Below are 17721 nucleotides of genomic sequence, written 5' to 3'. Positions count from 1 at the left end.
AGGTACAAAAAATAACTTAAGAAATTATGTGTATGAATAAAAAAGTAACTCTTCCATTCTTAAGAGTGTTAGACAAAAATGTAATAAAATGAATTGCAGGATCCAAATGCAGTGAGGAGCCAAGCAGGTGAAAGTCAATAGTTGACCAAAGGAAATAAAAATAAAAAAACTAAATCCAAAAGGGATAAATCCCAAAAAAATGTAGCAGAAGCCAGACAAGCTGGGGGCATACAGAGCGCTAATTGGTCCCTTGTACCAAATACATTTTTATTTTAACAGTTTTACATTAACAATTAACTCAAAATTGAGGGGTTAGGGTTTAGGGTTAGGGAGAATTTAACCTAAATTCTCTCATTAAGTATGGATAGCAGTATTTTTTTTTCTCCAGGACGTCTGGGGAAAAAATATTTCAATTTTGAGCTCATAAAGTGGCTCTCATTTATGAATCTGTTTTCGACAGATTCTAAATGTTTCTGTGGCCTCACATGATGACAGAATGTGGTGCAAGTACATCTAAAAAAAGAATATTGTGAAAAAGGTCAAATTCTTTTTGCCTGAGTATAAATTATTTAATTACTAATCTTTGGGTGTCAGGATGTGCAGATTGTTGGTGGACCCAAGTACAGCAGGCAGAGGTACAGAGCAGGTTTTGTTGAATTTAATGAACAAATGAAGAGCAAAAACTTCCAACCAAAAACCATGAAGAACACAAAGAACACAGGAACCCAGAACTGAGCAAAAAAGGAATCCAGAAAGATGACTAGGAATAGATGAGAAGACAGTGGATGAGAGAAACCGGCAAGGAGTCACTGAGAATAAGGTGCTAACATACTGGGAGGCTGAATGATGAACAAAAGACCTGGGCTGATGAGCTAACTGACTCCAGGTGTGAGTGGAGAGACCAGGGGGATGACTGAACAGAGGAAAAGACAGAGAAAGTGGCTCAGGGGTTGAGGTAGAGTACACAGGGGAGTAGGAAAATGAATCTAACAATAAAGCAAACTAAACATAGTTAAACTGGAGCAACTAAAAATAACTAGACACAAGAAATAAAGATAATAAACTAGAATGACTATGAAAGGACTGAACTAAAGAAAAACAGAAACACAGTTGATCTAATTAAATAAAAGAAACAAAGGAGGACAGAAATGAACTAAACCCAACTAAACAACTCAAGATTCTAACATTCGGAGCAGAAAACAAAAAGAAAATGTTCAGCATTTAGCAGTTCAGTTCAGTGGAACTAGGTCACCATTATTCTTCGAGTAGAAACTTGCAATTATTACTCTGGGAATACAGCCACGCTTTTATTTATTTATTTTTTTGTTTGAGAGAGAGAGAGAAGAAACATCTGGTGCCATATGGAAAACCTCTGTTAGTTCATCAGAACAAGGAGTATCTGACTTTGAGTCATCACAGCTCAGAGGTTAACCAGTGCCTCTGTGCTCCCTCTCCTTCCACCATTTGGGTGGAAGGAGAGGAGAGGTGGCAGGAGAATCTGCATTCCTCTGGCAGATTAAGTCCTTTTTTCCATTTTGGAGATTCCATGGACTACAGTGATCAATGTTTTCCCTCAGTAACTTAAAGGCCTGACATGTGAATGTGACTCCTTACAAAACTCAGCTTCTCCATGTTAGACTATGAAGTAGCAGGAAGATATTTTATACACAAAGATATTTGTGATTCTGTTGCAATGTTATAATTATAAAGAACAACTTAACCCTCTCACTTACATTAAATCAATAAAAACAATCCTACTGTAGCTCCCATACAAGGTTCCATCTTGTATCTTTGTTTCCATAGTGATCTCCCACCATTATGTAACAATGTATGCAGATGACAGTCGATTATAGTCACAGGGAGTCAGAACTTAAAAAGACAATCCTTAAATATGTTTGAAATATCTAGCAATAGCACATGATGCTACATCTAAAACAGAAGTTTACATACACCTTTCTTTTCTTACTATCTGAATTTAAATCAGACCAGACTTCTTTTGTTTTATGCCACTTAGAATTACTAAAATATTTCTCTTTACTAAACGTTATCTCCACTTACATCAAGTGAACCATGTCTTGAAGAAGCATCATGTTTGACCCTATGTATAACTTGTTTTTTCTTTAAAAATCTGTTAGTTTTACACAGCATTTGTACAGTTACTCTGTAAACGCATCACCTTTCTATTTAGTTTGAAGGCGTAGTCATCTTAGTGAACGTAAATGTCTTACATATTTGTGACAAGACCTGTTCTAGATTCCACTTTACTTTAGTATTATTCATTATTATTGTTATTATTATCTGTTAACATGCACATGGTGATAGATGTTAAAAATAGTGTAGTGAAATGTCCTGCTTGGTTTGCTGGAATTCCCTGTTGATTTAGTTTTATATAACATATTTACTGTAGGTGCTTTCCCAGGTGTAAAATCCTGAGTGAAAAATTAATCCAAGCAATTCTGGAGGTGATCTGGGTTCTCAGATCCATTAAACTGTGCTGTACTTTCATGACTAATTGTGGGAATATGGTTTAGTCTCTGGCCCAGATTTCAGTGGAAACCAGCCCCACCCGCTGAAGTGGCTTGGAAACAAGGGCACCCCATTTCCCCCACTCCACAGCTGACTGTCATTACTCATGCAATTCCCAATTATCCCAATCTCACAAATTACAGGTCATAAGAATATGGTGGAACCTCTGATCCAATTAACCAGACAGCTCTGTGCATGAATCAAGCTATGACTGCCACACATGATGAAAGCAGTTAGTCCAGAGCATATGGAGGAGTTTAGGATTCCTTACTGGTTATCACATTCCCCTCCATCTACACAGCATGCAACTGAACGCAGCCAGAACTGGGCATAACAACAACGGCATGAAAAAGGCAGAGGTCTTTTTCCAATCACTTTTAAATGCTGAGATTCCTCTACAGTCATTCCAGACTCACAATCACGTTATATCTTGGAACGTTACAGAGGACGCCTTTCCGAAACCCTTACCACAAAAACCCAGTAAGACTTTATTGGGATTTTATGTGTTGACCAACACAAAGCTATGAGTCATTGTGCAGTGCAAAGAAAATATTGTGTTTTCTTACAGATAACAATCTAACTATAATTGTGTATGTTACTTTTTTTATTTCTATTTACTAAATTATCCATCCCAGATGAACATATTTAGAATTGGGGTATGCTGTGTTTTTTTGTTTTGTTTTGTTTTTTTGTTTTTTTGGGGGGGAGGGGGTGTTCCAGCTGAGACCCAGCTGATGTCTGGATGAAGGTGCTTTGATTGGTTGAAACTTCAAAAATGTCAATTTTATGCCTGACTGTAACAGTATGCTCAGTACACAGCCTGATGCTGGCAGCATCAGGCTGTGTACTGAGGGAGAGAAGCTGGTTGGAGTTGATGGAGGTAAATCCAAGAGAGTCTCTAAGAAACCCTGTTAGAGGCTGCAGAAGATTTGAGACCTGGGTGGAGGTTCACCTCCCAACATGACAACGACCCTAAACACGTATCCATAGATACAATGAAATGGTTTGAATCAACACATATTCATGTGTTTGGATGGCCTAGTCCAAACCTAAATCCAACTCAGAATCTATGGTGAACCTTGAATGTTGAGGCTGATGTTTAGATGCTCTTCATTCAATCTCACTGAGCTTGAGGTGTTTTGTCCTTTAACTACTGGGATGCCGGTTTGATTCCCCACTATGTCCATCTCAGTTTGCCATTGTGACCTTGAGCAAGAGATTCACCTATTTTACCTGCTGGTGGCGCTCAGAGGGGCCAGTGAAGCTGATTGTATGGCAAACCTGCTGCTGTCAGTTTGCCCCAGAGCAGCTGAGGCTGCAGTGTGGTAACACCAAGTGAGCAGAAAACACTGACTTAAAAATAAAAATAAATAACTGAAGACAGGTGAGTGTCATCAACAAAAACACAAACATTTTTGAGTAGTTGCTCTTTGAATCCAGCATGAATTATATAAAGTTTTGTAAAAAATGTGGGCTCATCTAAAAGCATTTGAGCTAAGAACTGCATTCTGCACCTGATCTGGATCTCTCTGAGGATTTTGAGTCATTTAAGGCACAATAAACATTTTTTTGGACATTTTTTAATTTACTTAGTAAAATGCTATAAATATTTGGTTTACATTCCCAGTAATAAATAAAGCTAAATCATTATGTGAATGTTCAACGGAGTGTGCAAGTTTTCTATAACTGCAGCTGCTTCATTAACCATTACAGAAGTATTACAGTGCCACATAGCTTAGAATGGTGGAATCAAAGAAGCACATGAATTTACAGTTTCTGTTTTGCTTTGGTGCTGGAGCGCACATCACTAATTATTAAAGATGTCTCACAGTTTGCTTCTTGGAACTTTGGAATTCATACAGCCATGCATCATGCATGCTGCAGAGATCTGAGAGCAGAAAAGACAGAAAACAGCAGCTTCCTCCAGCTGGGCGACAATCTCAGATCTGTGTTAGTGGTGAAGAAAAGCCTGAACTCTTTAAGGTTTGTTTCAGGAAATCTTTCTAAAACATTTGAACTGGACATTGCACCAGTTTTCAACATCCATTCACGGCAACTTTAAATCACAGGACAAAAACTTTTTGTAACTCTGAAGGAAAAATTTGAAATCTGTGAAAACTCTGATAATATCATTTATGATGCATTACAGACTTGACATGAATCATGGTTTGAATCGAATTTTCATAAATGCAACTGAAATGAGCCCAGTGGCATGAGAAGTTCTGACTTCTGAGAGCAGCTGCCCAAGCAGGTGATGACAGATGACTTTTCTTCCCGTTTTGTTTCACAGGATTTTTATCAGCTTTCTATCCAAACCTTAGTGTCTTAGATTAAATTAATCAAAATCTACAGTTTTTCTGACCACTACTTCATTTTCTTCTCATTTGAGAACAACACTCCACATCTTCCATGAGGAAAACTTCTTATCATTTCAACAGCTTATTGACCGGAAACAGTTTCTTCAATATAACTAATTAAAACAAGCCATCAATACATTATTAGACATCAGTAATGCTTACACAAGTAGACCAAATCAATGAAATTGCAAAGTTGCCTAAAACACTTTAAAAACTATATAAAATATAATGTCTTTGACCGATTTTAATTCTGATCAATAAATGGGAAAAAGAACTTAGCATAAAACATAAAATAATCCATAAAACTCACCTCACACAGCACAGGATGCTCAGCATGGGACTTACACAGTCAGACATTTGCACACTCTGATGACCACCTCCACACATTCTGGCTCTGTCCACCAATACAAACAATCACCAAACTGTCTCAGATCTCTGGCCACAACATCCCATTATACCCTCTGTCTGCTTACATGGTAATCTAGAAGAACTGAACATTAAACTCCAAACTGACCCAAACAGCTGATCTGGAAGATAGGAAAAAAATTAGTACCTCACAATGGCTAGACGTTCTCACACAACATATATCAATGAAACAGCAACAAATAAGAATCAATTTGAATATTTCATTGAAATATTCAAAATATTCTATCTTATAGATAATTCTACGCCATTTCATTATCGGTGAATTAGTGCCACTGTGGAAACAAAGACCAGGGGAAATGAGAAAATCTACTAAAGAGAGTTCTATAAATATCCTTTATTTATTCCATTATTTATTTATTTTCTCTTCCTCTTTTTTCCACTTTAGCTCAAAACATCTGTGATCCTAGATTAATCAAATAATATTAGGGGATATTATTTGGAGGTCAGAAAAAATCTTAAAGGGGAAAAAAGTACCGTATATCTAACCTGCATATGTTAAAAAGTTTCATTGTTTTTGTCGTGACACCATTTGGTTATTTATCTGTGCTTTGTCTTTTTCCTTAGCATATCTTTTTTAGTTATTTACCATGTTGTTTGTTGTTGTTTTACTTTAGTTGTTATTCGTTCTCTTATCTACTTATTTATTTAGTAGATTAATGCTTCTGCTAGTCTGTGTGTATATATATATATATATATATATATATATATATATATATATATATATATATATATATATATATATATATATATATTAAAAGATTTGATGGGTTTAAAGATTTGATAGGTTTAGCTTTCCAAAATATATACATCTTATTATTCTGGTATTTAACAAGGAAAAATAATTTTGGTAATTATAATTCAGTCAACATGAAGGGAGCTGCAATTACCACTGGAGGCGTTGGTACCTTCACGGATGTTCTTTGGTTCCTGCTCACCTCTCATGGCCTAATCAAAGTAACTATCAAAAGAAAGCAGCACTTTATCTTAGATTATCTCTCCCACTTTAATCTTGATCAGTCAGAACAGTCTCCCTGCATCAAGCTCTGCTGCAGTTTTTCCTTCCGCTCCATCACTGTGACAACACAATTCAGGAGGAATGTCCATGAAGATGACATGCACAGAGCTGCTATTAGGTAAGGACTGCTCAGCAGTTTGTTGACTGCAGTCAGACATCTAATAATCTGCATTACACCCTCACTGATGGCCTGTCATACTTGAACAAGCTTGCATGAAGAGCCACAGTGCCCCCTGCTGACAGGCATCCCTTGTTTAAGGGTTGATTTTGTGCTTTGGGTAATTTAAATAAAAATTTGCTAAAAGCAGGAGAAATTGATTTTGTCTGCACCATTTATACAAAGACCACTCAACATGTTTTAGAGCCAAAACAGTTCTTAAAGAGAAGAAACCCATACGATTTCTTTTGAATAGAATAGAATAGAATAGAATAGAATAGAATAGAATAGAATAGAATAGAATAGAATAGAATAGAATAGAATTTTCAGAAGAAATATTAACAGAGCCTACCAAAGTAGGTTGGAACACAACATTCTGATGCTAAAAATTAGCATCAATGCTAAGCTTAAGTAACATGCACCAAATAACAAGTGGAGAGTCACAAGCATTTTGATTAATATGGACTCACTCCATTCAGAATGTTAATATTAGTGTATAATCTAAAATGAGCCAAACTGTTAATGTTAGCCAAAATGCTTTCATTACCAGCATGTTGTCTTACTTTAACTTGCTCCATTCAGTATGCTAAACGTAGCTAATAAATAAAATAAATAGCAGAAATGCTTCTTTTAAGCACCACTTTGCTTAGCAAGTTATCTCTAACTGTAAAAGTTAATAAAAAGAAAAAAGGTAATAAAAATATCTTTGTTGTTAAGACCCTTACTCTGCATAAGCACAATACAAACTATTTTGAAAAGTATAGGGCTTTAATCTAAATATAATCTTCAAAATGTATGGAAAACAACATGATCAAAGTTTTCAAAAAATAGTAATTAATTATTAAATCAGTTTTCACAGCTTTGTCAGAGAGCTTTTATCCACAACAGAACACAAATAAGAAAACATATCACATAGTTTAAATATGAGTCACAGTGTCCACGTCCCTCTAGAGTTACAGGAAGGAAAAGGCTTTGTACTTTTAATGAGAAGATCATAAAAAACCTCTCCAGTGTTTGTGTTACTTAGGCTGTTTGGTGACACTTCATGACGTCTCTACGCATGGAAAAGCTCCGATCAACTAACTATTGAACTATTCCACATTTAATACCATTGCAACCGAAACGAAAAATATTTATTGTGATTTCACATGATTGTTACTGCGTCACTGTGGAACTGGAGGAAAATTTTACTCAACTTTTTCTGTTTTTGATGGAAAAAAACAAGAAAATAGTATTTTCTATTGATCACTCCTATAAAATCCTGATAAGATTTTAAAAAGTTTTCATTTGGAACAGTGCAAAGTGTGGACAAGTTCAAGGGGTGTAAAAACTTTAGCGAGTGATGGCGCACTTTAAGGAAGAGAGGTTTCATATTGTGGGTCCAGGAAGCGGTCCAGCATCTTCTGGATGTTCTGGAAAGCATCTCTGCCAAGGTAGTCCACCTGTCCTTCCTCCCACATTCTGCGATGTTCTGCCTCTCTTTCTTCTGCCTGATGAAATGAAATGTGGCAGAAACAAAAAAGGGTTATCAGGATTTTTTTTAATAGGCTTTGTTATGATTGGAAGAACAGAGTGAATTCTGTGAAGAAAAAGCCCATTATTAGCTGACAACTATTGTGGAGGCTTATTCTTTGTTCCATCTTTTTCTTTAGAGCAAAAGTACATGTTGTTTTCAGTAAAAAATAATTTGAAGTAAAGAATCTTTTCAACTCAATACAGTGTTTTCAGCTCATAAAAACTGAGAATCAATTAGACTGTTTCATTTCTTTCTTCAGTTTCAGTCTCTAGCTCTGCTTGTCTAATTTCACTGGAGTCCAAACTATACATTTGGCTCATTATTTATCCTGATTCAGGCAGTCTGTACTTGTACAACATTATAGTAAAAACAGGTGATTTTGTGTTAGTAATACAGAAAAAATTCAATATTTTTTTTTTTTTTAAAAATTGATTAATAAACACAATTTGCTCCCAAAAGTGATGGATTTAAATTCAACTGACCTGAACTGAACAGAACTCAACTGATTTGATCTTAACTGAATTAAACTTCATTGAACTGAGTTGAACTCAACTCAGAATAATTGAATTGAATTGAATTGAATGAAACTGAACTTAATAGTATTGAACTGGGGCTGCACTGTTGTCTTGCAGCAAGAAGGTCCTGGGTTCGATTCCCGGCCCGGGGTCTTTCTGCATGGAGTTTACATGTTCTCCCTGTGCATGGTGGGTTCTCTCCGGGTTCTCCGGCTTCCTCCCATAGTCCAAAAACATGACTGTTAGGTTAATTGGGCTCTCTAAATTCTCCCTAGGTGTGAGTGTGTGTGGTAGTTTGTCCTGTCTGTCTCTGTATTGCCCCAGACTGGTGACCTTTGCAGGGTGACCTCTTGCCCGAAATGTTCCCTGGAGAGGCAGCAGCCCCTCCTGACCCTGAGGGACAAGAGTGTATAGAAAATGGATGGATGTATGGAAATGTCTGAAACTGGGTTGATTCAAGTTAAATTTAAATAAACAAAATTTAACTGAATTCAAATGGATTTGATTAAACTTGACTGAATTGAACTGAAATGAAATTAATTGAGTTGAGTTAAAAAGATACAGAGATATAAAATGTACCTGTATGTCCAGTAAACCATCTCAGGAAGACTTCAGTTGTGAAATATTGGAAAGTGAAACAAGTTTCCATACCGGCTGAGCGTCTCCATCTGCAGTGCCTTTCCTGTCCTCCGTCCCTTCAGCTCCAGCTCCAGCGGGGTCACTGACCTCTGCTGTCTCTGTTGGTGGAGACTCTTTCTCCAGAACTGGTGAGTCCTGCACTGGAGTTCTGTCTGTGTGGGGAGCCTTCAGACATTGAAGCCTTGTTACTGATCAGTGCATTTAAAATCTAACAAATCTCACATAAAATGGAAATTGAAATGAACTGAGAGTGACATAAATGTGATGTAGCTCAGCGCACCATACAGATAACAGACTGTGTGTTACTGCTGGAATGTTGTAGGAAACGCAGTGAAGCAGAGATCCTGATCTGCTGGAACTAACAAGAGCCACTTGGCCTGTCTGATAAGCAGCCATCATAATTACCATGATATATTCCAAACATAAGTAGCTATGCTAATATGGCCTTTCATTCTGCTAATTAATAGTTTTATCAACAAATATTTAAATGACTACTCACAGAAAGAGCATGAAATTAAACAGAGTCAAAGGAAATGAAGTGCTCTAATTTCAGCTTCTCATTTTTCTACCAAGATCCCAGGAGGTCACATTCACACTCATCGACTTTCCTATGAGCTACACCTTTACAGTTAAGTGCCAATTTTAATAGTTTGGGCAATTTACATGTCAGCAACTCAAAGCAAAGAAACATTCAGACGTACTGAACAAGACTTGTTGAAGTTCAAAGTGAGAATCAGAGAAATTTTACTTCTAATTCAATTAGAATTCAGTTCAGTTTATTTATAAAGCTCTAACACAAAACAAATGTCGTCTTAATGCACTTTACAAAAAAATATTTTAATTCAACCACACATACAACCCAAGCATCAAGCTGTACAGTAATGAGGTTTTCAGAGCAATAGCTGTGTGTGTAAAAATGTCTTATGTCGTTTTTATGTTTTTAAAACGTTTTCTAATGATAAAGCAATCAGAATTGTTGTTTGAGTGTCAAAAGAAGCTTTACAGTTTTAGTTTCACAAATAAATACAACTTTTGCTGTAATGCTCCACCTGGTAAATATTTGATCAATACAAAACCAATTTTCCATTAATGAAAGAAACCCAAGCGTTTGTCTGTGGTGTGTTGTTGTTTAATGGGATTTTTGAATAACTGCATGATCTGTGAGCGACCAGTTCAAGATGTGTCAAAGTCGACTTTTACTCCACGTATAGTGACTTTGGAAGTTCTCAACTCAGATTTAAGTTTTGATTCAGTGAATACAGATTCTTCTAGTGTTTTTCAGAGTTGATGCAGGTCAATGACACAGCGCTTTCATCTTACCATCATTTCTTTGGTGTGAGAGTGAAGGCTGTTGGAGGATGGAGAAAAATGTGCAAGCAGTGAACTGGAGCTGTCCAAGTTTCCTGTAAACGGCATTTTGACCTCTTGTTCTTGGATCTGCAGAAAAAAGAAAGCTTGTTGTACTTCATGTTGGCATCCAAAATAAGAGTCATGGTTCTGAGTTCTCTGCCACTCTGGATGTTCACAGTGGAGAAACACTTCAGAGTTTAGGGGTAGGAAGCCGCCAGCCAATGACAGCTAAAGCAGTCAGACTCAAAAATGACTTTTTCTAACACCACCTCTACTGCTGGGTGCTCTGAATATTTCCTTCATGAATTTGTTTTACAGTCCCAAGACTTCTATGTGTTTTTACTGGAGTTTTCTATAAAGTAGAAGTAGTTTTATTGTGTAGTGGAATAAAATATGAAACATGACTACTAGATTCTCAGATAGTATTTTACAGCCAAAGATTGAAAAGAGAATATGTTTAGGATGGAGTCCTGCTGGAAGCTGAGCCTCCACCCTGTGCTGCAGTCTCCTCAGTATTTCTCAGTGTTTCAGTAGATTAACATTTTTCCATATCACATGTATCATGTGATCAACAACCGAATGTTGTTCAGTTGTAGTGGGAGAAAAGACAAAGACGACAGACATGGTTTTTTTAACTTAGCACATGATTGTGTTTCTTATTAAATGGAAACATTGCAATTGAAAACATAAAGAAATGGGCAAAAGGCATAAAAGAAAAGAGCAGAGCAATAAAACAGTAAACCTTTCAGTACCTGTTGTTTGGGTCTTCTTGGAGTGCGCTGAGTGTCTGGAGCAGAAGGTGTCTGACTGTGATATTCCTTCCACCACAGAGACTCAAACTGCTCCAGACTCTGTGAGTGGCAGCCGTCCCTCTGTGGGCTCCACGGCTTCACGGCTCCTGCAAAGTGAACTATCTTTGCCTGGTGGCCGAACCTGCAGGAAGAACAGCAACATGTTCAATACATTAGTCAGCGGGTTGCAGATTGGAGTCACACAGTTAACCAGAAGTCATTTTTTTCATATTTACACAATCACTCAAATTTCAGGCTGCACCTAAAGAAAAATATATTAAAGTTTTGTAACAACTAATAAGAGTAGCATCATAACATCCCCACTCACTTTGTTGTTGCTTAAAACTGTATTTATTTCAGTAGCTCAACACATATAGATGGATGTTTTCCATCCTATATATACCTTATTATATTTTTAACTTTTTGAGTTTTAAAAGCTTGGAATGTAAATTCATTTATTAGGGGTTATTGCACTCACATCCAGGTGGCATATTATGCTTCCATGAACAGGTTAGGAAGAGTCTATAAGTTATAAAAAAACATGTTCTTTACATTCTTTGGAGAAAATCATTCTTTGATAATGAGACTTTAATCTGGTCAGTTCTGTCATTTTGATCTCCTTCAAGAATAAGACTCTTGTCACTTTAAATCCAAATAAGCTGCTGGCCACACCCCCAACTCAACACTTACATTGCTACAGATGTGCAACTATGCAGCTGTACATCTCTGAAAAGCAAAAGTTGAGCATCCTGCACAACCAACAACCATTTAGAAAGTGATTTCTGGATGGTAAGTCAACAACAAAACAATTGCATTTTCCAGCTGCCGTTATGTTCCAGATGTTTCTGAAATGGCTCTGAAATGTTTTCCAGACACCAAGAAAACATTAAATTATGGCTAAAACCTTCTACTCTACCAGCAGAGTTTTATAACAGCCACGTTTGTTGCTGACACACTCACTGTTGGAAAGCAGGGAGGTAGGTGTACACAGAGCTGACACACAGGTTGTAGATGAATGGCAGGTGTTTAGTGATGTCTTCCACACTCCAACTGCTGAAGAATGAATTTAGGAGGCCCTGATCTCCTCCTGATAATATGTAAGACAAATAAATTAGTAAAATATAAATTTGTTCTTACTAAACAGATTTGTCTAGTTGGGGTAACAAAAAATAGGAATCTCAGCTCATCCTGTCAGGGTCATTATCACATTAATCCCACTCCCAGCTGACTGAAACAAATCCAGGTTTTATTGCAACGCTGTTAGAGAGCTGGAAAATCTGATAAGACATTTAAGTGTACATTTGAGCAATGAATGAATCATGTTAGTTCATAAGATCTCTCTTGACTTTACATTAGCATGTTCAGTTGAGACATCATTCCTGAAAGCAATCAGCCTTCCGCTTTTTTCTTGCCTGCAGCCCAAACATGCATTACCATCAAAGCTGCCGTGTTGCAGGGCGTGATCCAGCAGGCTGGTGTAGGTGATCTTGGACGGTTTGAAGACAAACACACCAGAATTAAAGCAGTCGGGCCAGCCAGGGTCAGGAGCAGCTGACAACTCGTCCCGTTGGAACAACTCGTCCACATTGCACAGGACCTGAGAAGGGACAGTGTGGAAAAATGTAAAATTCTCCTCTTTGGTTTTATTTGTAACAGTAAAAACTGTCAGTGAGCTGTCAGTTAGATTCCAGATTGTCTGGTGCTGAGGTTAAAAAGCTCCTTGTTGGTAAGGCCCAGGGGATGAATGGATGGATCAGATTCTCCTGGAGTCCCTTAAGCTGTCGTAGGGTTGTATTGCAACTCAGCAATATTGTGTGGACATCAGGGGCAGTTGCCCTTCAGTGGGGACCTCCATTTCTGTTTATAACATTTATGGACAGAATTTCTGGCACCACTCAGGTGTTGAGAGGATCTCTTTCGGTGGCCTAAGAATCATGTCCGATTTTTGCATATGATGTAGCCTGTTAGCTTCATTGGGTTGTGTTCTCTGAAGTGGTTTTTACTAGAGTGTGAGGCAACTGGGATGAGGACCAGTGCCTCCAAATTAAAGCCATAGTTTGGAGCCAGAGAAGGGTAGAGTACCTTCTCGGGGTGCAGGAAGGGGTGCTGCCCCAAGTGAAGAAGATTATGTATGGAAATGGAAAGGGAGATTGTGAATTGTGTTTCCTCCGCTGCTGCTTCTTCATGTCAAGAGCAACCAGTTGAGGTTTAGGATGCCTTCTGGGCACGTCCCACTGGGAGGAGACCAGAACACGCTGGCTGGTCTCAGCCACTTCACCAGAAGGAGTTGGTGAAGTGGCTGTGGGTGCTTCAGTCGGGAACTTCAAAGGAGACACAAATATTACTGACCACAGTAAACATTGCATGTCCATGTCTGACCTCAGGAACCTTGTATTTACTCAGCTTGGCCTTTAAACATGCTTCACAAGCCGAGAAATCACAAGAACAAAGTGCAACTGAACATGTCAGGGTTTATATGTTGGAGATAAGTAAGAGGTCAGGAGGTCAGAAGAGAAGCAAATGAAGATACCAGATTGATGTGTGTTGACTCATGACCTAACTGCATTGTTCTGTGACTAGGATCAGTTGGAATGGATCTACTTGACTTGAAATCTGTTTGTATGACTAGATTAAACAGACCTAATTTTTTGAAGTTACTTGATGTGACTAGGCGCTATGCAAATGAACTGAATTGAATTGTGACACTTGTTCATCTATCCGTCATGCATCCATCATTTCTTGCTTATCCAAGATTGGGTTATGGGATGATCCAGGATGATAACCTAGATATCAAAATCAGAATGCTTTTATTGATATTGTACAGAAGCACAACAAATTTTCTTTCAGTACAGAACAAAGAAGACAGGGTGCATGTGCCCGCTCCCCCTAGGGGCTCTGCCCTTCATGTTTATCCCTCTACCACGGAGAGGATTCCTCCAGAAAGTTTTCCAACTTTTCATGCACCAATATTTTCATGCACCAGCGAAACACAAGGCAGACTGAACCCCCTAAAGTGGAATATTGCTATTAAACTCACCAGTGTATCAGCATCCAGGAAGACACATTTGTTGTACTGAGTCAGATTCCAGCAGTGGAGTTTAGTGAAGGTGACGCCAAGCTCAGGACGTCCCAGCATGGACAGATGGAGTTGGTCCTCGCTGTTCTTCACATCCACAGTGATGACCTCATCAAAGATGTTCTCAAGGACTTTTCTGCTCAAAAGGAGTTCAGTTAGTCAGAAAGTAAATTGTAACTTATTGCAAAGTACTTGGCCTCTCTGGTTCAAAGGTATACATTTATTTTGTTCTTTAAGTTCTAAAAACACAATGCGTTACCAAACTCAGTGAGTAAACTTAGCTGCTTAGTTTCATATCCAAGGAATAAAAAGATTCATCACAAATTTCATTTCATTAAAGGGATAATGTTCTGTTATTTCAGGCACATAGTGCCTTTTTTATAGCACAATCAAGTACAACCTTCAGTTGTTACAAAAATGATATATACATAAAAGAAATTTGACTTCATAATTTAACACCTTGATATTGTGCCTCTGTGTCTTTAGGAAACTCTTGCTCTTTCTGTTATGATGCCTTCAGGAAGTCATCATATCATCACCTCCATTAACCCTCCAACCCGTTTTAACTCATAGAATTAGCTCAGCTGATGTGCAGCTCCACCAAGTGTTTCCTAGTTGCTGCTGGCTAGTCTGAAGGAGTTCAGAAGAAGAGTTGTGGTGGACGGCTGCTGTGAGTCCGGAGTTCAGAAATTTGGAAACTGCAGCTCCAAGGAGGATCTTCATCATCAAAGGCCACCCTGGCGTTTTGCACAGCTGAATGGTTGCCACGGGAGATTAAAGGATTTCTCAAACATGAAGAAACTTTAGATGTGTTTTTGACATGATGCTCAGAAAAGGCCATTTTAATGTTTTTATTGGAATTTTCTGTTTTGAAATTGGAAAAGTGTGGTATTTTTTGTATTGAATCCTACGATAGGTTTGAGTTCATCTTGGACATTTACAGAATTATTATTGGAACTCAGCATCAGAGAGAAATGAGTCCCTGACCTTGACTGTTCAGAGATGCTTGGGGTCACCATGACTACTATGTGGCGAGCTGTTCCATGCCGTCGCAAACTTCTGGCCACCACTGTCGCCCCCTGGCAGTAGGAATCTGAGGTGGCCAGGGTCACGAAGGCCTCACCAGCTGCACACAGAATGGAGACAAAAATAGTGCAGTTATCTCAAGGTTTATCCATCAAATAGATAAAACAACTAAACTCTATGGATTGTTTGTTCTGAGTTTGTCTCTGTGGTTTTATTATGGACCAGCTGTAGCAGGTGTGTGGTTGCAGCTCCATAATCCTGGCCTGCAGCTTGATATGAAGGCTTGTAACCTTATGTCTGAGGACAGTGTTAGATTTCACTTGGTTCCCTTTTTGATTTGAACCAGAAGAAGCAGAGAGTCTGTTCTCATTTCATACACGCTAACCCATCATATTGTTAATAATTCAACATCACAGAGAGACTATCACAGTTGGTATGAAAGAGCAGTAAGCAGAAAACATGCAGCAGCATATCAAAGAATTTTTATATTTATTTGTGCATTGAAACATGCCGAGCTCTCGAGCGGGAGGATATTAGAAGAATCTGACGTTAAATCCATGATGGAATCCATAGATCCCATCATTTATATGAAAAGTAGGTTCCTACCTGACATTTCTTTTCTTCAGTCAGTTCCAAATCCTGGAGGTTTACTTTTCCACAGGGGAGGTGAGGAGCAAACTACGCCTGCATGCTGCCGGTTGTCAGCGGTGACATCAGAACAGTCGATGGCGAGGGTGCACCGGTGCACCAGCTGGATCTGGGACACTTCCTAAATCCTCACTGTGAGCATTAATCTGCCACTGTGATGTGGAGTCACACTTCAGTCTGCTTTTAATGGCGGAGTAAATCAGGAAGCAGAGGCCTTACTGCTTCCATCCTCTGATGTGTTTGTCCAACTGGTCATTCAACTAACAGAAAAGGGGGCTTGGCAACAAGGGTTGTGCAATAGCACAATCTCTTACTCTGCTGATAACCTACTCAGGAGAGCTGCTTTTCACTTTCCACATCAGTCATGTGTAAATAACCTATAACCACTGCAATGCATGAGTCTCAAACATTCACTGGCTTGCAACAGGATTTACTCCTCTTGAACCTTTTCTCGTTTTATTACATAAAAAATCCCAATTTTGCAAAAATCTTCCACCAGATTGTATAAAAAGCAACTGTTCATATTCTTCTTTGTCCTGGTTTTTGACTAAGCTATTCTAACACATGAATGTGCTTTGAGCTCAGCCATTTCTTTGAAGGAAATGGATTTGGAGGAACCCAGACCCCAGCCTCAGGTCTTCTGAAACCTCAAACAGGTTTGGCTCCATTTGCCTTCTTTTCAAACTAAGCAGCTTCTCTGTTCCTTCTGAAGAAAAGCCTTTCCACAGCATGATTCTGCCTCCACCATGGTTCACAGTGGGGATGGTGTGTTAAGGCTAATGACAGTTTTCTGTACACAGTTCTTTGGATACAGATCAAAATCACTTAATTACTTATTGACAATCCTACGTATCCTCTTATTGCACTGTTATGCAACAACTGAATCTTCAGTCAGAGGCTTCTTTACAACCACTGTAGTACAGACTGCTAGAGGAAATCCTTCTTTCCACAGCCATCAGCATCTGCAACAACTCTTTGAAGAAACTTGGATAAAATGGTTAAGACAGTTATTTTTCTTTTTGAGTTAATACAGTATTTTTTTTATTGTATTTCCTAATTGAATAAAACCAATTAAGTTATTGTACAGTTTAAATATCTAAGTGGAGAGGAACTCCATTGTCTGCTGTGAAGGTGTTTGTTACCTCTGACCTTTCTCTCAACATATAAATGCTCTTTGACCGAATAACACGAGTATTTATAAATAGAACTTACTCTACACACCTTTGACAAACTGCAGCACATGTTTAATCCTGATGACAGCTGTTGGTGGATAGCCAGAATAACTAAATTTAGCTCAGACAGCAAAAACTCAAAGACAGCTTTGTAATTTAAATCTGACCTATAAAACAAGACTTCTAGTGAGTTCTTCAGTGTTACACTTAAATATTCCAGGTATTGTGGCTTTTCCCCTAGATTCTCTGTTGAATATGATTCTGTCAGATTTAAATAAGGAAGCTACAAAAAACAGACAGGAATAAACAACAGATAGATTTCTGATAACTGGATAGGAAATAAAAAATAAAAAAGAAAACTTTTTTATTTTTTCATTCTTTTTTACACGTTGGACCTGGAAAATACGGAAATTAAATCCTGTGTAGTTTCACTCACCTGTACCTGCTGAAGAATATCATCCCCAGATCCTGATACGTTCACTACCATGTATACTAATGTGAACTAAT

General features: G+C 38.1%; 1 protein-coding gene across 1 annotated transcript; it reads right to left on the bottom strand.

Annotated features, from left to right (window-relative positions):
* Nucleotides 1-7341: 7341 nt before the first annotated feature.
* Nucleotides 7342-16300, bottom strand: gyg2 (glycogenin 2). The gene is made up of 9 exons (XM_044109319.1): nt 16001-16300; nt 15356-15494; nt 14330-14504; nt 12727-12889; nt 12253-12379; nt 11254-11434; nt 10472-10588; nt 9164-9316; nt 7342-7971 (listed from the first exon to the last, which is right to left on the bottom strand). Exons 1-9 carry the CDS (start codon nt 16005-16007, stop codon nt 7834-7836), a joined length of 1200 nt encoding a protein of 399 aa, XP_043965254.1. The 5' UTR covers nt 16008-16300; the 3' UTR covers nt 7342-7833.
* Nucleotides 16301-17721: the final 1421 nt, after the last annotated feature.

This window comes from Gambusia affinis, linkage group LG24 (genome assembly GCF_019740435.1).
Source record: "Gambusia affinis linkage group LG24, SWU_Gaff_1.0, whole genome shotgun sequence".
In the NCBI taxonomy this organism is placed as follows: domain Eukaryota; kingdom Metazoa; phylum Chordata; class Actinopteri; order Cyprinodontiformes; family Poeciliidae; genus Gambusia; species Gambusia affinis.
This window is presented reverse-complemented; position numbering and strand designations above follow the sequence as displayed.

Bases quoted from the DNA above. Each gene is read 5' to 3' on its own strand.
- gyg2 (XM_044109319.1), bottom strand. The intron at 14,505-15,355 runs GTCAGGGACTCA...CCTTTTGAGCAG, and splicing joins AGCATCTCTGAACAGTCAAG to AAAAGTCCTTGAGAACATCT. The intron at 11,435-12,252 runs GTGAGTGTGTCA...TTCTTCCTGCAG, and splicing joins TACCTCCCTGCTTTCCAACA to GTTCGGCCACCAGGCAAAGA.